Below are 24595 nucleotides of genomic sequence, written 5' to 3'. Positions count from 1 at the left end.
TAAGAATCTATTTCACAGCCTTAGTGGTCTAGCTTCATTATCTATATCATTTCACCTTTGAAAGTGAGCTACTCTCCAGCGCCTCAGTCCCACTAATATTGGGGCCGTCTCTTCCCTTTGTTTTGGATTTCCCTATCACATTGCCTTTCTCAAGAGAAGACCTGTAATGAAAGTTGGTTACTGGTGTTCTAGGACGTCTTTAGAAGCTCATCAGCAGTATTTCAAGCTGATTTCTCTCACTGGCAGCTCTGCAAGGTGCTGTTTGCACTCCACCCTACCTTGGTGGTACATATCAGTTTTCTGCTCATCAACACCCACCTACTCCTGCCTCCTGTGCTTGTCGGTTGTCTCCTGCCTGGCTCACTCATTGCTGCTTTTGTCACTCTTTTACAGCCATCGTCTTCTCTTCTTTGGCTTTCTGCCTGACTTCCTCAACAGCTGCTCTGTCCTTGCCTGTCTGCCATTCTGCCCCTTCTCCCACCCACCCTTGCAGGTACAGTGTGTACTGTAATACAGCACATTCTCCATGTTCAGAACTAAACTCATCACCTGGCCCATCGTACGCCCCAGAATGGGTCATCCTCCTGCCTATAGCATAGTGATTTACTGAAGTCAGACCTTTGGGTCTTACATACCTCCAGCAGCTCATTAAGTATTCACTTCTACTCCTATAAATTCTCTTAGCCTCTTTTAGATAGTACTTCCCTGCTCCATCTGGTTTGTTGGCTAGATTACTTCTAAGGGCTTCTGTCACTGACCCTCTTTACAAACCCACCAATTGATCCTCCACCCTTTTGTCAGTCATTGTTTCTAAAAATCTGGATTGTTCCGGGAGTCTAGGCACGGTGGCTCATGCCTGTAATCCTAGCACTTTGGGAGGCCAAGGTGGGTGGATTGCTTGAGCTCAGGAATTCGAGACCAGCCTGAGCAAGAGTGAGACTCCATCTCTAAAAATAGCCAAGCGTTGTGGTGGGCGCCTGTAGTCCCAGCTACTTGGGAAGCTGAGGCAAGAGATTCACTTGAGCCCAAGAGTTTGAAGTTGCTGTGAGCTATGATGACACAGCACTCTCTACCGAGGGTGACAAAGTGAAACTGTCTCAAAATAAGTAAATGAAAAAATGAAATAATAAAATCTAGATTTTTCCAGCCCACTTCCCTGTCCTAAAACCTTTGGTGGTTTCTCAGTGTGCTCAGTGGTCAAGTCAAAATTTTAGTGTGGCTACCCTCTCCCCATTATGTACATCCCCCTATCCCTACCCTTTCTCATCCTCCCCAGTCTTTTTTGTTTGCCATTTTCACATTTATGTATGAAATATTTATTGAGGTCCTGCTTGATGCCCTTAACCAGCTCTTTGTCATTCCTGGTACCAGATGGGCTTTTTCAAGCTTCCAAGCCCTCTCTGCGTGATAGACTGTGGCCCCTCTCTTAGATAACCAATTTAAGCATTACCTCCCTTGAAAATTCCTTCTCTGATATGCAGCTTTTCCACCTCGTCTTATTGTTAGTTGGCTAACCTTTTTTTTTTTTAATGGCAGGTGATAGATAATTCAGGATTTGAATAAATAGTTTATTGGTGGAACCACACCTATGGTGCATCTTACAAGTTAACATGTGAAACTTACTAAATGTAGAATATAAATGTCTTAACACAATAACTAAGAAAATGCCAGGAAGGCTATGTTAACCAGTTTGATGAAAATATTTCAAATTGTATATAAAACCAGAGCATGGTGCCCCATGATTGCATTAATGTGCACAGCTATGATTTAATTTAAAAAAAAAAGAAAGAAAGAAAGAAAGAAAAGAAAAAAGATCAAAGTTAAAGCTAATTGAAAAAAAAATTTATTTGTGCCTCATTACTGGTTAGTGAACTCCTTAATAGCAGTGTCCATATCTAATCTGTGTACACGTGATTCTGGTGAAGCATGAAAGGAAGAACTTGAGCTTTGGGGTTTTAAAAGCCTTGAGTTTGAATACTAACAGCCTCCTGAGCAAATTCCTTAACCTCTGTGATCTTTTCTTTATGTGTAGAATGGAAAACAGTATCTAACTTATGAGGTAGTTGTGAGGATTAAATGGTTAAAATATTATAAAATGCCTATTACAAGCGCCTAGCACATAGCAGACAGCCAAGGATTGTAATTGTAGAACTAGTTTTTATTCTTAATAATAAATAATATAATGTTGATTGAATGAACAATTAGCTGAAGTGACTAAAACCTTCCTTCTAGGTGCCTTTTTCCTTTCTTTCCTTTCCTTTTTTTTTTTTTTTTGAGATAGAGTCTCACTTTGTCACCCTATGTAGAGTGCTGTGGCTTCATAGCTCATAGCAACCTCCAACTCTTGGGCTCAAGTGATTCTCTTTGTACCTTTTTCTTAAATCAGGTAACTTAGGCGGCGACTATAGCTCAGTGGGTAGGATGCCGGCCACATACACCGAGGCTGGTAGGTTTGAACCTGGCCCGGGCCAGCTAAACAACAACAACAGCTACAACCAAAAAATAGCCAGGCGTTGTGGCAGGTACCTGTAGTCCCAGCTGCTTGGGAGGCCGAGGCAAGAGAATCAGTTAAGCCCAAGAGTTTGAGGCTGCTGTGAACTGTGATGCCCTAGAACTCTACTCAGGGCAACAGCTTGAGACTCTGTCTCAAAAAAAAAAAAAGAAAAGAAAGAAAGCTGTAAAATGGAAACAATTATCAATTAGTTTTAGGTTGGAATTGGGATGACTTACCTGTTTCTTCATTGTAACTTTTGAAGGATCAAATAGTGGTATATGGAGAAAAGCCAGGTAGTCCTGTATTTTAATTGTACCTGCCCACATTACCAGCTCTAAAACCATCTCTCAATTTCTTTATCTGCAACATGGGAGTAAAAAGAGTATCTAACTTGAAAAGTTGCTGTGAGATTTAACTTAGATAAAATGTGCTGAGTATTGAGATAATATTTAACCTGACATTTAATCATTTCTTGTCAGTAATAATGTATTAAATGTGGAATGCTTAACTTTGAATAGAAAGACTCTTAATGGAAGCTATTGCCACCAAAGTCTAAACTCTGGGAATGTGAAGAATAGTTGAGTTCTCCTTTGCTGGTGAGAACTTCATAATGTTAATTCCTGTACTATTTTTTCTCATTCCTAGATTGTCACGTGTCATAATGTGAAGAGTTGATCTTATTCCTTCTGAGTAACTGTATCAGGATTGGGATTTGTTGCATATATTAAACAGTGAAATAGTTTATTTCTTATATATATAAAACATGAAGGTAAGCAGGGCGTATGTGGTAGTGTGACAGTGTCATCAGGGAACCTAATTTCTTTGTTGCTCTGTTCTCCATCTTCAAGATTACCTCAGAGTGCAAAATGACTACTGGGGCACTAATTATCCCATCCAAATTCCAGATTATAGGAGAGATGACAAGGAAAATGACCAGTCTCTCCCTTTTAAACCACCTTCCTTAAAATCTCATAATACGATGTAGTTTATATTTCCTTCGCTAGAATATACTCATTTGTCCATACCTATCTGAGGAATTGGCATTTTTGGTTTTTTACTGGAACACAGTTTTCTTTCTTCCTCCTCTCCATGTTCAGGTAAGAGTGGCATGAGTCTCAGAGCCTTGGGGTTCACTTATGGGGAATGTGTGTCTGAGCAAGGAATGTTACTCTTTGTCCAGAAGCTAGAAGAGTCTCTTACAGATATTCGATATGCCCATGAATGGATTCTTCATCTTGGGTTCAGGATATATATTTCAAATAACTTGCCCCTGAAATGCATGTCATCATGTGTAATCATGTGCTAGGATTACAGGCATGAGTCACCACCGCGCCCGACCCTGTCTATCTTTCTTTTTGTCATCAGTTCATATTTTTAATGTATTTCATAATAAATAATGTATATCTGTATACTTCTTCCAAAAGAAGCATATGTGTTGTTTGTTAGAGAATAGTATTATTTATGGGTTATAGCTCTTTTAGAGGTAAAATTTATAGTGAAGTGCACAGATCTTAGGTTATCATTTAGTGAGTTCTAAAAAATGTATATATGTATATTCATGTAACCCAGTTCTCTGTCAAGCTGCAGAATATCACTACTGTCCAGTAAGTAACTCATGTTGCTTGTCAGTAAATCTTGTCTCTTTCCTAAGCAACCAACATTCTGATTTTTTCCACCGTATATTGGATTTGCTTGTGCTAGAACTTTGTATATATAAGAAATTATACATTATATATTCTTTTGTGTAAAACTGTACTGACTCAGCATAAAGTGTTTTTAGATTAGCCATGATATTGTGTGTGTCAGTAATTCTTTCCTTTGTATTGCTGAATAATATTCCATCTCTTTTTTTTTTTTAGGACACATTAGTATTTGCTTTAATACTTGTTGGGGGGGGGAATCACACTTGTAGTGAATGAACAAGAAACATTTTTATGCTATTATTTTGTATCTACCATGCCATGAATTCATTGGGAAGAGGTTCCAGTAGCTCAGGGAGGCACCTTGCCATTGAATGGGACAAAGTGTTGATTGACTTTTGAATTCATGGGAAATAGGTTCCAGCACTTTGTATCACTGTTACATGGGGGCTATTGGTTATCCTGTGTGCTATGCTGTACACCTATAATGCCATGAGCACATGGGGAATAAATAAGTTCTTGCAGCTAAAAACATGGGTCCACTGGTACTCCTGTGTGCTATGTTATATGCTTATTATACCATGAATTCATGGGGAATGGGTTCCAAGAGCTCAGTCTCCTTTCCATTAGTTCTCACAAAGTGGGCTTCTCTGGGTGGCGCAGGCTGGCGCTTTAGTTGAACGCAGGTACCTTTCTCTTTGGCTTCCTTCTTTTTCTGATCATTTTCCTTCACATGTTTTAGGAAGCTATCTTGGCTCTTAGAGTGCTTAATATGCTTAATACAAACATTAATCCTCTTTGCAAGGATCTTGCCCTTAACTTGTTTGTTTACAACAATGCCAACAGCATGCTGGGTAACATTGTAAACTCTTCCAGTTTTGCCATGGTAACATTTGTGTGGCATGCCTTTTTGAACAGTACCCATTCTCTTGATGTCTACAATATCACCTTTCTTGTAGATTCGCATATATGTGGCCAAAGGAACAACTCCATGTTTTCTAAAAGGCCTAGAGAACATGTATCGGGTGCCTCTCCTCTTTCCCTTTGTGTTTGTCATTTTGGTGAATTACTGGAAGATGGCGTCTCCTGATATTCCATCTCTTAAAGATGGTCACCTGGATTGTAAATCAGGTTTTTTTATTATGAACATTCTCATCTAAGTCTTTGCTGGTATACATTTTTGTTTCTTTTGAGTAAATATATAGGAATGGAATTACTGGGTCATAAGGTAGGTGCATATTTAGTTTTGTAAGTACCTACCAGACTGATTTTTTAAATAAAATTAAAACATCCCAAACAGTAGATATTTTTAAGCCATCCCTTGACAAGGTAGAACCATTCTCATTATTAGAATGTGTGCACAGGGTCTAGGCATGGTGGCTCACAATTATAACTAGTATTTGGCAGGGTGAGGTGGGGGAATTGCTTGAGGGCAAGTGTTTGAAATCAGACTGGGGAACATAACACAGACTCTATCCCTACAAAAAATAAGGATTAATAAGTTAGCTGGGCAGAGTGGTATACACCTATAGTACCAGCTACTTGGGAAGCTGAGATGGGAGGAATGCTTGAGCTCAGGAGTTTTAGGTTACAGTTAGCTATGATTTTGCTGCAACTGCACTACAGCCTGGGCAACAGATGAAATCCTGTTTCTTTTAAAAGTGTATACTGGATTTCCAGCATCATGCAAAACTATGGCTAGGAGGGCTGATTTCCATCCAATACTTGATAGTGTGTTGTTAAAGTTTTTGTATTTGCCAATCTGATAGGTGAAGAATGGTATCTCAGCATTATTCTAGTTTGGTTTTCTTTGAACATGAGTAAGGTTGAGCATCTTCTCATAGGTTTAAGAGAACTGTTTGGCTTTTTGTGAATTGAATGTTTCTTGTTTTCATTTTCCTTTTGGATTGTTGGTTTCTCTTTTATTAACCTGTAAGAACCCTTTATACGTTAGAGAAATTGTGTGAATAACTTACAAATAGTCATTCATTAATATGGAGACAGCTGTTGTAGTGGAATGGTGGGAAAAGAAGCCAGATTTTCATGGAGACAAGTTTTTCTAGAAATGCGGCTATGAAGCAGAATAGAGAGAATGAAAGCTGGAGGATTGAGGTAGATATATAGGAGTTTTTCTTCTTTCCTTTGAGAGATTCTTAATTGTGTTGAAAAACAGGTATGAAAGAGAGAAGTTAAAGCTGCAGACAGCGGTAAAAGATTGTCTAGGGCAAGATTCCTAAGGGACTGAGATTTTGGGAGAGGAATTGCAGAGAAAGAGGAAATTTCTGGATATGGTGATTAAGAATTAAGTGTGTCCTAGTCCAACAGCTTCTCTATTCTTGGAAGTGTAGGCAAGCCAAGACGCAAGGGTGTGGGAGGAGACGATAGGAGGGGACAGGAGGTTTGAAATCACTGCTATGGAGAATTGGAGAGAGAGCTGACTAGGGAAATACAGAAAAATTGCAAAAAGTGTTCAAGCTTCCATTGAAGTGGAAATAGTGATTTGTAGTGATGTCAACCTTACAGGTTGTGTTGTTTGATTTAATGAAACAGCATTTGGTGATCCAGGTATAGGGCTGACAGTTCAGGATTACTTTTGAGTCCCTCTACCCCATGTTGGTCTAATAGAAGAATAGTGTTATGAAGGAATTCAGGACTTACCAAAAGAGTGATTGAACTGACACCAAGTCTTCTTGTTTTGGTAGAGAAAGAAAGACAGGGTAGAGATGTTGGAAAGAGAGGAGAGGAACTCAAGAGACTGAGACTGGGTGAGGTCAGAGAGTAGTAGACAGAAGGGAGAGAGAACTGCAAAGACAGGAAGTGTAGTTGGAGAGTGGGAAGGCAAGATTCAGTATGGGGGCTTTTCCAGGTGATGACAGAAACTGGAGTGCAGCCATTGTCACGGGCAGCTCACATGGAACAGAAATGGAAGGTTGTTGGCATCAAGGAGGTCAAGCAACTGAGAAGCTGGCCCAAATATGGGTTGTAGTTGTCACCTGTGAGGATATTGAAATCATTCAGGAGAACATCAGGACTTGAGAATGGACAGAAAACAATCAGTAACATTGTAATGTCTTATGTGACAGGAAACCACAAAGAAAGGCCTTCAGGAGCAGGGACTGTTAGACGCCAGAAGAAATGGTTTGCATATAGCATCCTTGGGGATTGAGAAGAACCTCAATCCTACTTCCTGACATGGAGCTCTGGGATGGCTGGAATAGAAATTTAGAGAGTTGGAGGAGGAAAATAAGAGTAGTTGTACATAGGGAGGTAAAGAAGTCACAGGAGCTTGCTTGAGGGTCTTTCTGTCTCTGAGAAAAATGAGGGCTTCACTGTGGTTTTTCCTGATTGTAAACTGTAGCTATAGTTGTTGTTAGTGTCATGGATCTTCATAAATTGTGCATCATTTACTCATTTGGAAATTTACTCATATAAATCCTCTCCAACTTCTACTACCATGTGTATGTTCTTTTCCGTTGGATTCTTTCACTTGAAGCATGCCTTTTGTCTCTAGTATATATTTTTTAGTTTCTTTCTTTTTCTTTTTCTGTGTTTTTTTTTTTTTTTTTTTTACTGTTGGGGATTCATTGAGGGTACAAGAATATAGGCTATACTGATTGCATTTGTTAGGTAAAGTCCCTCTTACAATCGTGTCTTGCTCCCAAAAGGTGTGGCACACACCAAGGTCCCACCCCCCTTCCTCCTTCCCTCTCTCTGCTCTTCCTTTCCCCGCCCCTCCCTCCTTTTTTCTCTCTCTGCTCTCCCCTTCCTCCACCCCCACCATGCCCTTAATTGTCCTCATATCAAAATTGAGTACATAGGATTCATGCTTCTCCATTGTGAACCATTACTAAGAATAATGTGTTCCACTTCCATCCAGGTTAACACGAAGGATGTAAAGTCTCCATTTTTTTTAATAGCTGAATAGTATTCCATGGTATACATATACTGTTGCGTGACCTGAAACGCAAACAAGCAGCAGCTTTGCTGTAGGTGTAAACTTGCTCCTGTAATTATTAAGTCAAGAAACAGACTATACACTGTGGGATGGCATATAGCAAAGTTCTTTATTCCAAGTTTAAGTTTTATATTCTTCCAGTCACGTACACACCTAATCCATTATCTATTAGTTGAATTTTAACTTGAAAGGAAATATTTATCATATCAATGTAACCACTAGTGTAGTAAATCCCTTCCTCTAAACAGTGACTGGTTTTCCGAGCAGGGCACAAAGACTAAAGCAGCTATAGGGGAACAGAGTTAATAGAAGAATATCTTCAGGCATTCACTCAGTTTACTCAGTATGAAGTAACGACTATGACCTTCCTTCAGGGCAGAGCATCTATAGACCTCTGACAATATGTTGTTAACATATGTCAACCCTCTGGCCTGTATCTCTGAGGAAGGGCGGCATGCCCTTGGATCTCAGGCTTCACAGGGTGTACTGCTTCAGAGAAAAGGCCTAAGGAATTTTACAATTCCAAAAAAGCCTAACTCTGTGACTAACCCAGGGGGGTCCAAGCCTCTTAAGCCTCTGGAAGAAAAGCATGTCATTTTAAACTCACACTGAATTTACTTTGTTTACTTGATGTAGGATAAGTTTATTTCTAAATATTATCCTACATATAGCACAGCTTGTTAATCCATTCCTGGGTTGGTGGGCATTTAGGCCGTTTCCACGTTTTGGCAATTGTAAATTGAGCTGCGGTAACAGTCTAGTGCAAGTTTCCTTATGATGAAAGGATTTTTTTCCTTCTGGGTAGATGCCCAATAATGGGATTGCAGGATCAAATGGGAGGTCTAGCTTGAGTGCTTTGAGATTTCTCCATACTTCCTTCCAAAAAGGTTGTATTAGTTTGCAGTCCCACCAGCAGAGTAAAAGTGTTCCCTTCTCTCCACATCCACGCCAGTTTTGAGATTTTGTGATGTAGGCCATTCTCGCTGGGGTTAGATGGTATCTCAGGGTGGTTTTGATTTGCATTTCTCTAATAAATAGGAATGAAGAGCATTTTTTTCATATGTTTGTTAGCCATTTATCTGTCTTCTTTAGAGAAGGTTCTATTCATGTCTCTTGCCCATTGATATATGGGATTGTTGGCTTTTTCATGTAGATTAATTTGAGTTCTCTATAGATTCTAGTTATCAAGCTTTTGTCTGATTCAAAAGATGCAAATATCCTTTCCCATTGTGTAGGTTGTCTATTTGCTTTGGTTGTTGTCTCCTTAGCTGTACAGAAGCTTTTTCAGTTTAATTAAGTCCCATTTGTTTATTTTTGTTCTTGCAATTGCCCTGGCAGTCTTCTTCATGAAGTCTCTTTCCCCAAGCCAATATCTTCTAGTGTTTTTCCTATGCTTTCTTTGAGGATTTTTATTGTTTCATGCCTTAAATTTAAGTCCTTTATCCATCTTGAATCCATTTTTGTGAGTGGAGAAAGGTGTGGGTTCAGTTTCAGTGTTTTACATGTGGCTATCCAGTTCACCCAGCACCATTTATTGAATAGGGAGTCTTTCCCCCAAGGTATTATCTTGTTGGGCTTATCGAAGATTAGGTGGTTGTAAGATGTTAGTTTCATTTCCTGGTTTTCTGTTCGATTCCAAATGTCTGTGTCTCTGTTTTTGTGCCAGTACCATGCTGTCTTGACCACTATGGCTTTGTAGTACAGCCTAAAATCTGGTATGGTGATGCCCCCAGCTTTATTTTTATTACTAAGAACTGCCTTAGCTATACGAGATTTTTTCTGGTTCCATACAAAACGCAGAATCATATTTTTCAAATCTTAAAAGTACAATGTTGGTATTTTAATAGGAATGGCATTGAATAGGTAGATTGCTTTGGGAAGTATAGACATTTTAACAATGTTGATTCTTCCCAGCCATGAGCATGGTATGTTCTTCCATTTGTTAATATCCTCTGCTATTTCCTTTGTGAGGATTTCATAATTTTCTTTCTTTTTTTTTTTTTTTTTTTTTTTTTTTGTAGAGACAGAGTCTCACTTTATGGCCCTCGGTAGAGTGCCGTGGCCTCACACAGCAACCTCACAGCAACCTCCAACTCCTGGGCTTAAGCGATTCTCTTGCCTCATCCTCCCAAGTAGCTGGGACTACAGGTGCCCACCACAACGCCCGGCTATTTTTTGGTTGCAATTTGGCCGGGGCTGGGTTTGAACCCGCCACCCTCGGTATATGGGGCCAGCGCCTTACCGATTGAGCCACAGGCACCGCCCTCATAGTTTTCTTTATAGAGGTCCTTCACCTCCTTTGTTAGGTATATTCCTAGGTGGGGTTCATTTTCTTTGAAGCTATGGTGAAGGGAGTTGTATCCTTAATTAGCCTCTCATCTTGACTGTTATTGGCATGTAGAAGGGCAACTGATTTGTAGACACTGATTTTGTATCCTGAGACATTATTGTATTTTTTGATGATTTCCAGAAGTCTTGTGGTTGAGTCGTTGGGGTTCTCTAACTATAAGATCATGTCATCAGCAAAGAGGGAGAGTTTGACCTCCTCTGCTCCCATTTGGACTCCCTTTATTTCCTTGTCTTGCCTAATTGTATTGGCTAGAACTTCCAGAACTATGTTGAATAGTTATGGTGACAGAGGACAACCTTGTCTGATTCCAGTTCTAAGAGGAAAAGCTTTCAGTTTTATTTCATTCAATAAAATATTAGCTGTGGGTTTGTCATAGATAGCTGCAATCAGTTTCAGAAATGTGCCACCTATGCCTATACTCTTCAGTGTTCTAATTAGAAAAGGATGCTGGATTTTATCAAATTCTTTTTCTGCATCTATTGAAAGGATCGTATGGTCTTTATTTTTGCTTCTGCTAAATGGTGGATAACATTTATGGACTTGCGTATATTAAACCAGCCTTGCATCCCTGGCATGAAACCTACTTGATCATGATGTATGACTTTTTTGATGATAAGCTGTAATCTATTGGCTAGGATTTTGTTGAGAATTTTTGCATCTATATTCATTAATGAAATTTATCTGAAATTCTCCTTTTTATTTGGGTTTAGAGATTTTTCTTTTTTATTTCTAGTTATTCTGGCCAAAGGTTTATCTATTTTATTTATTTTTCTCCAAAAAACCAACTACTTGTTTCATTAATTTTCTGAATAATTCTTTTGTTTTCAATTTCATTGATCTCTGATTTAATTTTGGGTATTTCTTTTCTTCTGCTGGGTTTAGGCTTAGATTGTTCTTCTTTTTCCAATTCCATAAGATGGCTTGTGAGTTTGTTGATGCGCTCTCTTTCTGTTTTTTTTTTTTCTTTTTTTTGTAGAGACAGAGTCTCACTTTATGGCCCTCGGTAAAGTGCCGTGGCCTCACACAGCTAACAGCAACCTCCAACTCCTGGGCTTAAGCGATTCTCTTGCCTCAGCCTCCCAAGTAGCTGGGACTACAGGCGCCCGCCACAACGCCTGGCTATTCTCTTTCTGTTTTTCTAATGTAGGCATCCAAAGCAATAAATTTTCCTCTCAAAACCGCTTTTGCAATACCCCACAGGTTTTGGTAGCTTGTGTCTTCATTGTTGTTATGCTCAAGGAAGTTAGTGATTTCCTGTTTTATTTCTTCCTGCACCCATCTGTCATTCAACAGAACGTTGTTTCATATCCATACCTTTGGTATGGAGTTGAACGTTTTTGTTGGAGTTGAGTTCCACCTTTAGTGCCTTGTGGTCTGAGAAGATAAAAGGTAAAATTTGAATTCTTTTGATTCTGTTGAGGTTTGTTTTGTGTCCTAGGTTGTGATCAATTTTGGAGAATGTTCCATGGGGTGATCAGAAGTATTCTGATTCTTATTCTTTATCTTATTCTTATTCTTTATCTTTGGGATGGAGTATTCTATACATATCTATCAAGCACAGTTGTTCTGGGGTCTCATTTAAGTCCCTTATATGTTTGTTTAATTTCTGTTTAGAGGATCTGTCCAGCTCTGTAAGAGGAGTGTTAAAGTCCCCTGTTATTTTGGTATTATAGGGTATCATATTGCTCAGACTGAGTAAGGTCTGTTTCAAGAATCTGGGAGCATTTAAATTGGGTGCATAAATATTTAGAATTGACATGTCTTCTTGTTGTATTTTTCCCTTGACCAATATAAAGTGCCCATCTTTGTCTTTTTTGACTTTAGTTGCTTTAAATCCACGTGTCTGAAAATAAGATTGCAACTCCTCTTTTCTTCTGAATTCCATTTGCCTGAAAAATTGTCTTCCAACCCTTAACTTGGAGTTTTAATTTGTCTTTTGAAGCTAGGTGTGTTTCCTGCAGACAGCAAATGGATGACTTGTGTCTTTTAATCCAGTCAGTCAGTCTATGCCTCTTCAGTGGGGAATTCAAGCCATTAACATTTATTGAGATAATTGATAAGTATAGTAGTGTTGTATTCATCTTATTTTGTGAGAGTCCATTGCTTAGTTTTATCTTTTGCATCAATGTGGAAGCTTGGTTCTGTCCTTTAATTGCTGAGTTCTTACTTTGCTGTTGATCCATTGTGATGGTCAGCATGTAGAACAGGTTGAAGTATTTCCTGTAGAGCTGGTCTTATTGTGGCGAATTTCCTCAATGTTTGTATATCCGTAAATGATTTGATTTCTCTGTCAATTTTAAAGCTTAACTTAGCAGGATATAGATTTCTGGGCTGGAAATTGTTGTGTTTAAGTAGATTTAAGGTAGATGACCATTGTCTTCTTGCTTGGAAAGTTTCATTAGAGAAGTCTGCAGTCACCCTGATGGATTTGCCCCTGTAGGTCAACTGGCACTTAATCCTGGCTGCTTGAAGAATCTTTTGTCTTGACTTTGGACAGGTTCATCACAAGGTGTCTTGGAGAAGCTGGGTTAGAGCTGAGGTGACCTGGGGTCCCTATCCCTCTGAAAGGAGTGTGTCAGAATCTGTGGGAAATTTTCATTTATAATATTCTGTAGTATGGCTTCCATTCCCCTGGGGCATTCTTCTTCCCCTTCTGGGATACTTATCACTCGTATGTTTGAACGCTTCATAAAGTCCCATAATTCTGTCAGTGAATGTTCTGCTTTCTCTCTCTTCTTTTCTGCCTCTTTAACTATCTGAGTTATCTCAAGAGCTTTGTCCTCTACCTCTGAGATTCTTCTGCATGGTCTAATCTGTTGTTGATACTTTCTGTTGTATCTTTAAGTTCCCTAATTGACTGCTTCAGTTCCTTCAGCTCTGCTATATCCTTTCTATATTCTTCATATCATTCATCTCTTATTTTATTGTTTTTGGATTTCCTTTTGGTTATTTTCCACTTTATCAGCAGTTTTCTTCATTTTTTTATATTATTTCCTTCATTTTTTTCATCATCTGTATTCTAAATTCCCTTTCTGTCATTCCTAACATTTCTTTGTGGGTGGAATCCTCTGCAGTAGCTACCTCACGGTCCCTTGAGGGGATTGTGCTGGACTAATTTTTCATGTTGCCAGGACTTTTCTTGCTGATTCTTTCTCATGAGTGATTTCTTTTATCTGTTTCCTTGCCCTAATTTTCCTTTCACTTCCTCTTAGTCTTTAAGTTGCCGTGCCTCTGGACCAGGATTTCAATGAGTCAGCTGCTGGTTGGGTTAGACCGAATGAACCCACGCAACCACTTGCCGTTTTTCCACTGCTTTTGTCCTCCTCTTGGGGTCCAGAAGTCTCTCGCTGACTCCCTGTGTCCTGATAGGGATGTTTTTGGGCAGACCCTACCAGGCAGAGATGCCTGGAGTCTTGTCTCTCCACACTTACCATGCCCAGTTACAAGGAAGTTGTTACTCAGCCACCACCTTCTATTTTTTAGTTTTACTTCTTATAGTTATGCTCTGTGGTAAAACTTGTTTTCTAACTTTCATTAATTATTTTAATTTTTAAAAATATGTTTCTGATTTAAAAATCTAGAAAATAAAGAACAGCATAAAATAAAAAAAAAGTGCTATGCCAAGGTTGTTTTTTTTGTTTTGTTTTGTTTTGTTTTTGAGACAGGGTCTGACTCAGTCGCCCTGGCTAGAGTACCGTGGCCATCATCATAGCTCACAGCAACCTTAAACTCTTGAGCTTGAGCGGTCCTCTTGTCTTAGATTTCTAAGTATGCCAAGGTGTTAAAGAAGATTTTTCCTTCCAGTCTTATGCATATAAATTTATATATATATATGTATATGTATATATACATATATATACATAAATTTAGTTGATATCATACACCAGAGTGCTATAGGTGTATCTGGCTTTTTAAGCTGAAAAAATGAAGGGTTTGTTACATTTTGTTAAATTCTTTGAATATAGTAATTTGAGTATCAACAGTATACTGTTTTGAATGGCAGCATAGTTTTCATTTCAACTTTCTCATATCTTCATCTTTCCTATATTGTTGGATATTTGGCTTGTTTCTACTTTACTACTACAGTGAATATCTTTATAATTTTTTTTTTTAATTGTAGAGATGGGTCTTATTATGTTGCTCAAGTTGGTCTCTAACTCTTGGCCTTGAGTAATCCTCTGGCCTTAGCCTCCCAAAGTGCCGGGATTATAGGTGTGAGCCACTGTGCTCAGCTTACCTATAATTTTTATCCGAGTTTCAGATTTTTTTTTTTTTTTTTTTTGTAGAGACAGAGTCTCACTTTACCGCCCTCAGTAGAGTGCCATGACGTCACAGGACTCACAGCAACCTCCAGCTCTTGGGCTTTCGCGATTCTCCTGCCTCAGCCTCCCGAGCAGCTGGGACTACAGGCACCCACCACAATGCCTGGCTATTTTTTGGTTGCAGTTCAGCCATGGCCGGGTTTGAACTCACCACCCTCGGTATATGGGGCAGGCGCCCTACTCACTGAGCCGCAGGCACCACCCAAGTTTCAGATTATTTACATTTAGTGTGAGTTTCAGATAAAATCTTCGAAACAGGCCAGAAGACAATATGGACACTTTTTTTTTTTTTTTTAGAGACAGAGTCTCACTTTGTTGCCCTCGGTAGAATGCCATGGCGTCACAGCTCACAGCCACCTCCAGCTCTAGGGCTTAGGTGATTCTCTTGCCTCAGCCTCCCGAGTAGCTGGGACTACAGCTACAGTTGCTGCCGCAACTCCTGTCTATTTCTTTTTGTTGTTGCTGTTTGGCCAGGGCCAGGTTCAAACTCGCTACCCTCAGTATATGGGGCCGGTGCCCTACTCACTGAGCCTTAGGCGCCACCCAGTAATACGGACACTTTTAAGGTTCTTATATAATCTTTCTGGAAAGGAGCTTGTTATAATAAGCTAATTGGCTTTCCCGCTCAAATTGGTATTTGAGTCCTTTTCATATGACTCTTGCCAGCATTTAATATTTTATATGATTAATCTTTTCTGATTTGGAAAATAAAAATATTATATTCCTTTGACTATTGGGGACAGTCGACACTTTTTTGTTTATTTTCTTGGCTGTTTGTTTTTCTTTTCTGTAAATTATATTTGTTTCAGTCCTTAGTTGAAATTGGGATCTTTATTTTTTCAACCTTTTCTTAATTTCAAATTAATATGAGAGTACAAATGTTTAGGTTACATTGTTTTCAATTCTAAGGTAAAGTTCAAGTTGTATTGATACGAGTTTTGCTTTAATCCTTTCTCTTATTTATGACAATTTACCCAGTTTGTTTTTTATTTTTTTTTAAATTATAGATATGTAACATTGGTACATATGTATAGAATTTTTAAAAAATAGACTTTGTTTGTTGAGACAGAGTCTCACTCTTGTCACCTTGCTAGAATGCAGAGGCATTATCATGGCTCACTGCAACCTCAAACTCTTGAGTTAAAGCAATCCTCCCACCTCAGCCTCCCAGAGTGCTATAGGTGTGAGCCGTCATGCTTGGTTAACTTTTTAGAGAGTTTTCAAAATTGATTAGAAAGTGTAGAGTAGCCCCACACATGTACAACCTCCCTTGCCATGGACATCCCACACCACAGTGGTACATTTGTTGAAATTCATGGATCTGACCCCTTTTTTTTGGTGGGGTCTTTTTTCTTTTTTTTGCTGGGGCTGGGTTTGAACCTGCCACCTCTGGCATATGGAACCGGCGTCCTACTCCTTGAGCTACAGGCACCGCCCGGAATTCATGGATCTGTCTTGACTCTTCATTATCACTCAAGGTCTATAGTTTACATTAGAGTTCACTCTTGGTGTTTTACATTCTGTGTATTTTAACAAATGTATAATAATATGTCACCACCATTATACAGAAGAGTTTCACTGCCATAAATATTCTCTGTGCTCTACTTATTTACCTTCTCTCTTTTCACTAGCCCTACAACCACTGATTTTTTTTAACCACTGACCTTTTACTGGTTTTGCCTTTTCAAGATGTCACGTAGTTGGAATCACATAGTATATAGCCTTTTCACATTGACTCCTTTCACTTAATAATATGCATTTAGCTTTCTTATCTTTTAATAGCTTTGGTTCATTTATTTTTAGCAGTAAATAATGTTCCATTGTCTGGATTTAGCATAGTTTATTCACCTACTGTAAGACATCTTGGTTGCTTCCAAGTTTTGGCAGTTATGAATAAAGTTGCTGTAAATACCCATGTGTAAGTTTTTGGAAGCATAAATTTTCATTCCCTTTAGGTAAATAACAAGGAGCACATTTGCTGGATCATATAGTAAGATTTTTGATTTTGTTTTTTGGCGACAGTGTCTCACTTGGTAGAGTGCCGTGGTATCATAGCTCACAGCAACCTCTTAACTCTTGAGCTCCAGTGATTCTCTTGCCTTAGTCTCCCAAGTAGCTGGGACTACAAGTGCCTGCCACAGTGTCTGGCTATTTTTAGATGCGGTCTGGCTCTGGGTCAGGCTAGTATCAAACCTGTGAGCTCGGGTAATCCACCCGCCTCAGCCTCCCAAGTGCTGGGATTCAGGCATGAGCCACCACACCTGGCCACTTTGGGAACTTTAAAAGGGATTTACTGCTACCTCTCACCCATAGAGATGCAGTCTGGCATTGTGAACTTCTAAAAAAGTTTTTCAGGTGATTATAAACTATAGCCAAGATTGAGAATCACTGCTTTTTAAAGCTTTTTTAAATGCTTAAAAAATATGTCTTTATGACTTATTTTTATATGTATAGGTTGAACATCTCTAATCTGAAAATCCAAAATCTGAACTGCTCCAAAATTCAGAACTTTTTGAGAACGGACGTGATGCTCAAAGGTTTCAGATTTTAGGATTAGGGGTGCTCAGCTGGTAAGTATAATGTAAATATTCTAAAATTCAAATGACATCTCAAATTTGTAACATTCCTGGTTCCAGGCATTTCAGAATACTCAATCTGTATAAAGATTCAATTGATAGTTGAACTCCTGGGAAATCATACATATAAAGGCTCCCGAAAGATCATTTGGTCTATTTGTATGCTTTAATAGCTTGGAAACCCAAATACTTGTTTGGCAAGTAGTTACAATAATATAAAACCTCATCTAACATGGCTTCCTATTTTCCAGGTAAGCATGGATTCCTGGTTTATTCTTGTTCTGCTTAGCAGTGGTCTGATACAAGTCAGCGCCAACAATGCTACCACAGGTAAATTGTCATTTGATAAAGCTGGTATTTGGAACTGAATTTTGCTTTCAAATTTAATGACCTAAATTTGAAAATGTAGGTGGTAATTAGCCGGGCGTTGTGGTGGACGCCTGTAGTCCCAGCTACTCGGGAGGCTGAGGCAAGAGAATCGCTTAAGCCCAGGAGTTAGAGGTTGCTGTGAGCTGTGTGAGGCCACGGCACTCTACCGAGGGCCATAAAGTGAGACTCTGTCTCTACAAAAAAAAAAAAAGAAAATGTAGGTGGTATTAAAAGAATATTAAAATATTACTCAAAAAGGATGATCAAATAGGTATCTTTGGAAATCTCTGAATTGTATCAAATGCTCAGTTTGTTACATATCATATACACGTACTACTTGGAGAGTATTAACTTAAATAAATCAAATAGATGATGTATTCTTTCCTGAAAAGTTAAGAAATTGTTGAGATTTAAGGCTTTGTATATTGGGCCCACCATGTTGCTCACGCCTATGATCCTAGCACTCTGGGAAGCAGAGGCGAAGGCGTAGGCCAGTGGATTGCTTAAGCTCAGGTGTTCAAGATCAGCCTGAGCAAGAATGAGACTCTGTCTCTAAAAAATAGCCAGGCATTGTGGCAGGCACCTGTAGTCCCAGCTACTTGGGAGGCTGAGGCAAGAGAATTGCTTGAGCCCACGAGTTTGAGGTTGCTGTGAGCTATGATGCCACAGCACTCTACCCAGGGCATCAAAATGAGACTCTCTCTAAAACAAACAAACAGAAAAAAGACTCTGTGTATTTATTCTGAGGAGCTTAGTGAAAAATCCCATCTCTTCCTCCTTTAGACGGTAGTCCTTTGGAGGAGGTAGGTCCAGTATTAGATAAAAGTGAATACATATATGTGTTCTCACATGTGTGTCTCATCTTTGCCAAGTTTACAAATGCAGGGGTCCTCAAACTTTTTAAACAGGGGACCAGTTCATTGTCCCTCAGACTGTTGGAGGGCCAGGCTATAGTTTAAAAAAAACTATGAACAAATTCCTATGCACACTGCACATATCTTATTTTGAAGTAAAAAAACAAAACGGGAACAATACAATCACACTACCGCATATGGCCCACAGGCCGTAGTTTGAGGACCCCTGGTTTAAGATGTGCTGCTTTGTGTCTCGCAGCTTTTCAGCTTCGCATTCTTCATGTGATGTTTTTCCCCCCTTTTCTTGGTATTTGTAGTTGCACCTTCTGTAGGAATTACAAAATCAATTAAAGCATCAACAATAGAATCAGTTAAAGAAGAAACCAAAACTTCAACTCCAACTTCTTCAGTAACTTCTCTTTCTATGACACCAACATTCAGCCCAAATCTGACTCTGGGACCCACCTATGTAACCACTGTGAATTCTTCAGACTCTGACAATGGGACAATGACGAGAACAGCAAACACTAATTCTATAGGCACTACAATTTCACTAAATGGAACATGGCTTCCAGATAACCAGTTCACAGATGCCAGAACAGAACCCTGGGAGAGGAATTCCAGCACTATAGCAACCACTCCAGAAACCTTCCCTCCTTCAGGTACCAGAGATAATTTCTGTTTGTTATTTTGTTCTTTGTGTTTATTTTATCATCTGTGTGTGTTCTAGCCATAAAACTTCTTGGAATAAGTAAAATTGTTCAAACAAAGTGATGAAACCTGCTTAGCATAGTGTTAGGAAGAAAGAAGAAAGATTCAGGAGGGTATCATTCTGCTAAGTGGGATCCTGGTTTGATTGGGGAGGCTTACATGTGTATAAAAGTAGAGAAGAGGATTGAAAAGGCAAGAAAAAGAGGGAAGCTGATGATGCAAGAGACTGAAAATGAAAAGATACAGAGATGGATCCCATAGGCAGGAGAGAAGTAGGTATGTATGTCCATAACAATTAAACGTGGAGTAGGAGGCCAGTGGCTGGGGGTAGAGCGGTTTAGAAAGAAGAGCTCCAGAAACAGTTATGTTGCCATACCCAGCCCTCTTGTCTCCTTGGATCAGAGTCACTGGGTTGAAGCAGTAGTAGTCCTAAGGATAAAATTAGATACCTGGATTTGAGACCACATAGAGAAAGGCATATTTCTGACCTCTTTGAACCTCAGGCCCCTGGTCTGTAAAAGAGGGCTAGAAGATGCTTCAGAGGACTTCTGTGAGGAGTAAAGGAAATAATTGTTCCCTGATTGCTGTGAAACTCATTCCTTTTCTAGCAAAAATCATGGGTTTCTTTGATCCTATCCCCTTGGCTCAAATTTCTTCCCTGTTAGATGGTTAGCACCAGTAGGTGGAATCACATCTGGGTCATGGGATGGGGTGGGGGGTGGCATTCAGAAAGTATTTGCTAAATCGAATCTAATTTGGTTACTATGGATGACATCTTTTAGCTAAATCTTACATCCCAGACCCTTCACCTACCTGCTTTAATCCCATATTTCCATTATTCAGGCAGTATAGCATTTGCATTTAAGAGCATAGTCTGCAGATCCACACTACCTGAGTTTGAATTTCAGTTCTGCCATAAGACAGGTTTACTTAATTTCTTTGGACTTCCTGTTTGCCTGTAACACAGGCATGAATGATAGCAATAGTTCTTACCTCATAGAAGAACTATTAAGATTAAATGAGTTGATATGGATTAAGCACTCACAATGGTGCCTATACATGATAAGCACTATTTTTAAGTGTTTGCTGTTAACATTGTTGCAATTATAACTGATAGTTATCAATAAAACGTACAGTGGTATGTTTATTTTTTTCCTGGTTAATCCGTGGGAAAAGGATGAAGGTATGTTTAATATGTATGGCATCTCAGTATTCTTGATGAGATGGAGAGCTACAGACAAATAATGTCTGATACTTGCTTTGTGCTTTAAAGTTAATACAGTTTTATCATAGTTACTGCTATGTGGTAGACATTGTACTAAGTAAGGATTTTATATAATAATCCTATAAGGTAAATTCTATTTTATGTTTTGCAGGTAAGGGAGTTTTACAGTGATGAAACTATAATCTATTGAGTGTTTTTCAAATGCAGGTTATGATTCATTCATGAAATCAGTTTAATGGGCCACCACTAGTCTGTGTTGTGTTGCATTTTGTTTTGTTTTAATGAGTAGTCCAATTTCATTTCTATTCTCTTTTTTGGTGTTACATACATAATTTTGTAAAACTTTTATTTTCTGTACACATCTACACAGATACAGATATTGAGTAATAACACGAAGTGTAGCTTTCATTTTATCCTGGGGACTACTTCTGCTTCAACACATGAAGGGTATTTCTTGCTATGGGTTATGGTCACTGCTCAGGGAGGAAAAGCAGATGAATTTATATAAGCTGAATGAGCAAATGGAAAAAGGCGAGACCGTAACCCAGGCCTGACTGATTTCACAACCCATGTTCTGTTCTGTATTGTCTTTCATTCAACAATTCTGTTATGTGACCATGGATAATTATCTCTTTTAAACAGATGCTTAACTTAAGATTATATATACTGGGCTGGGTGTGGTGGCTCACGCCTGTAATCTTAGCTGTCTGGGAGGTTGAGATTGCCTGAGCGCAGGAATTTGAGACCACCCTGAGCAAGACCCAGTTTCCAAAACTAGCTGGGCATTGTGGCAGGCGCTTATAGTTCCAGCTACTCAGGAGGCTGATGCAAGAGGATTACTTGAGCCTAAGAGTTTGAGGTTGCTGTAAGCTATGAGACCATGGCACTCTACCAAGGGCAACAAAGTGAGACTCTGGCTCAAAAAAAAAAAAAAGACTGTATACAAACAGTCCCTGAGTTACAAACATCTGACTTATATACAATTCACACTTATGAACAGGTTATTATAGTAAGCCCCCAACTTACAAACATCCAACTAATGTATGATGTGCACTTATGAACAGAGGCTATTAGGAGTAATAGGTAAATCTACTGTTCCAACTTACATACAGATTCTACTTAAGAACAAACATGCAGAACCTATCTTGTTTGTAACCCAGGAACTGTCTGGTAGAGTTAAATGATTTTCTTTAGCTCTCCAGGCTAGTAAATTAGACATTTGTGGTCTTTCCACACTGCTGGTAGGGAACTTAGTTTTCCATAAACTACCTTAGGTCCAAATTATGCAACAGCTAAGAATCTAGTTATTGTACATTTAATAAATTTCATGTCAGAGGAAACTAAGACTGCATTTCTCTGATAGTTTTTATTCAAGATCAGTGAAACACAAAGAAACCATTGTGGTCCATGAAGATGTCACAATCTTAAACCCCACATCCTACTTATCACCCATCTTACCAGTTCTCTCATAATAATTATAATTTTTGTTTACATCAGTATTTGATATTTTATATTATTATGACTATAAAATATGGTGTCTATTGCTGAATTATAGATATAATTTGATTATTTTTCCTTATACAGTTTCTTTCTGGATTTAATAATTGCGTTTTTATTCATTTAGTTTTCTAGTTACTGCCAGTCCATTCCCCCCACATTCTCCATAGCCTGTCAACATAGTTTTCTACAAAGTCAGAACTATCAGATAATCTTTTACTTCATTTTTACCTCCTGAGCTCTCCTTTGTCTTATTCTAGTCTAGGTTTGTTAATCTCTAGGGCTGCTATTGGTGAAAACCTAGGATTTCCCTTCTCTGTCATTCTGGGAATTCCCTTTGCTACTCCTTCCTGGTTTCCAGGTTGTCTTTTTTTTTTTTTTTTTTGAAACAGAGTCTTACTGCGTCACCCGGGGTAGAGTGCTATGGTGTCATAGCTCACAGCAACCTCAAACTCCTGGGCTTGAGCAATCATCTTGTCTCAGCCCGCTGCAATGCCCGGCTAGTTTTAGAGACTGCGTCTCATTCTTTAGAGTCTGATCTCGAACTCCTGAGCTCAAGCAGTCCACCCACCTCAGCCTCCCAGAGTGCTAGGATTACAGGCATGAGCCACTGCGCCCAGCCTATGTTATCTTCTTTTATCATTTGGTAGAAAACACGCTCCAAAAGCTTCCTGAGAAAGGGGTCTGTGGGAGGTAATTTGCAATAGACCTTACATGTCTAAAAATGTCTTTAGGGCTATGTATAGAATTTAAGGAAATACTTTCCCCCAGAATTTTTAAAGTATTGCCCAGACTTATTTCTGCTTAGCAGGCTTGCATTCTCTGGCTATCTTAATTCGTAATTCTTTGTATATTTTTTAGGTTCTTTCTTTACACTAGGGTCCTGAAATTTCACAGACATGTGTCTTGATATGGGTCTTTTTCCTTCGTTATTATGGGTACTTGATAGGCCCTATGAAGCCTTGGAACTTAAGTTCTGAAAATGTTCTTCTATTTCTTTGAAAATTTTTCTCCCTCTTCTATTTTCTTTGCTCTCTTCTTCTAAAACTCCCATTATTTGGATGTGGAACATAAGCCAAATCAATTCTTTAATCTTCTTAATTTTTCTTTGCTATCAGTTTTTGCTTTGTGTTCCCTTTTTTTTCTTTCACAAATAAGCAAAGCACTTATATTCCTTTCTTAATGCATTTATAATACAAATAATAGATAATTGGGTTCATTTCTGCATTCTGCATTTAACATTGTTTCAGTTGGCCTATCTAAAGAGCTGCATCATTGTATGGATATACCTTAATGTATTTAGCCAGTCTTCCCTATCAATGGACATTAAAGTTGATTTCAGAGTACTTTTGCAAACAATTCAGTTTGTCATTTCAGATGTATGAGAATATTAGTAAGATAAATTATTTTAAGTGTGTATTTATAAAACTGATGGATCTTGCCACATTTCCCTCCATTGGGAAATGTAGTCCTATTAGCAATATGTCAAAGTACCTGTTTTTCTAAATTCTTCAGTGCAGTGAATTATCAAATTTCTGGATCTCTGCCAGTAGCATATCAGTGTAACTTTAATTTCCATTTCTTTTTTTTTAAATCATAGCTGTGTACATTAATGTGATCATGGGGCACCATACACTGGTTTTATAGACCGTTTGACACATTTTCATCACACTGGTTAACATAGCCTTCCTGGCATTTTCTTAGTTATTGTGTTAAGACATTTATATTCTACATTTACTAAGTTTCACATGTACCCTTGTAAGATGCACCGCAGGTGTGATCCCACCAATCACCCTCCCTCCACCCATCCTTCCCCCCCCCCATTCTTAGGTTATAACTGGGTTATAGCTTTCATGTGAAAGCCATAAATTAGTTTCATAGTTTTAATTTGCATTTCTCTGAATGAGGTTGAGCAACTTTCCATAATGTTAAAGATCATTTACATTTCTTTTCCTGAATACTCTCTGTTGATATTTTTATGCCTTTTTTTTTTTCTTTTTGAGACAGAGTCTCACTTTGTTGCCCTCAGTAGAGTGCTGTAGCATCATAGCTCACAACAACCTCAAAATCTTGGGCTCAGGTCATCCTCTTGCCTTAGCCTCCCATCTTTATGCATTTTTCTTACTAGAGTGTCATGTTTTCCTGGCTCATTTGTGTACATTCAAGAAATGAGCCTTTTGCCTATGGCAGAGTTGCCAAATATGTTTCCCTAGTGGTATATCTAGCTTTTCTGCATTGCAGAAGATACCATTAGCAATTTTTCCTTTTAGACCCAGTCTCACTCTGTCCCCTGTGTAGGTAGTGTGCTCTGACATCCTAAATTCACAGTAACCTCAAACTCCTGGGCTTGAGCAATCCTCTTGCCTCAGCCTCCCAGATAGCTGGGACTACCAGCGTCTGCCACTATCTCCGGCTAATTTTTCTATTCTTAGTAGAAGACAGGGTCTCACTCTTGGTCAAGCTGGTCTTTAATTCCTGAGCTCAAGCAATCTACCTGCCTTGGCCTCTGAGAGTGCTAGGATTAGCAATTTCTAATCTTAAAAATGTAAATACTTACCAGTTTGTTTTAACTAAATGTTTTCTAGTTTATCAGGTCATATGC

The 24595-nt window shown here is 38.8% G+C and overlaps 1 protein-coding gene across 7 annotated transcripts in view; it reads left to right on the top strand.

Annotated features, from left to right (window-relative positions):
• Positions 1 to 24595, top strand: part of PTPRA (protein tyrosine phosphatase receptor type A) — a 203475-nt gene that overhangs the window by 106689 nt on the left and 72191 nt on the right. For 5 of the 7 annotated variants that reach the window (XM_053574772.1, XM_053574769.1, XM_053574765.1 and 2 more), the window contains 2 exons: positions 17589 to 17667; positions 18878 to 19222. In XM_053574772.1, the coding sequence (XP_053430747.1) occupies positions 17595 to 17667; positions 18878 to 19222 (418 nt within the window). In that variant the 5' untranslated portion in view covers positions 17589 to 17594. Of the gene's footprint in view, positions 1 to 17215; positions 17332 to 17588; positions 17668 to 18877; positions 19223 to 24595 lie in introns of all 7 variants that reach the window. The other 2 variants (XM_053574770.1, XM_053574771.1) reach the window with 1 other exon arrangement.

This window comes from Nycticebus coucang, chromosome 21 (assembly GCF_027406575.1).
Source record: "Nycticebus coucang isolate mNycCou1 chromosome 21, mNycCou1.pri, whole genome shotgun sequence".
NCBI lineage: Eukaryota > Metazoa > Chordata > Mammalia > Primates > Lorisidae > Nycticebus > Nycticebus coucang.
Note: the sequence above shows the minus strand (reverse complement) of the source record. Positions and strands in the feature narration are given on the sequence as shown.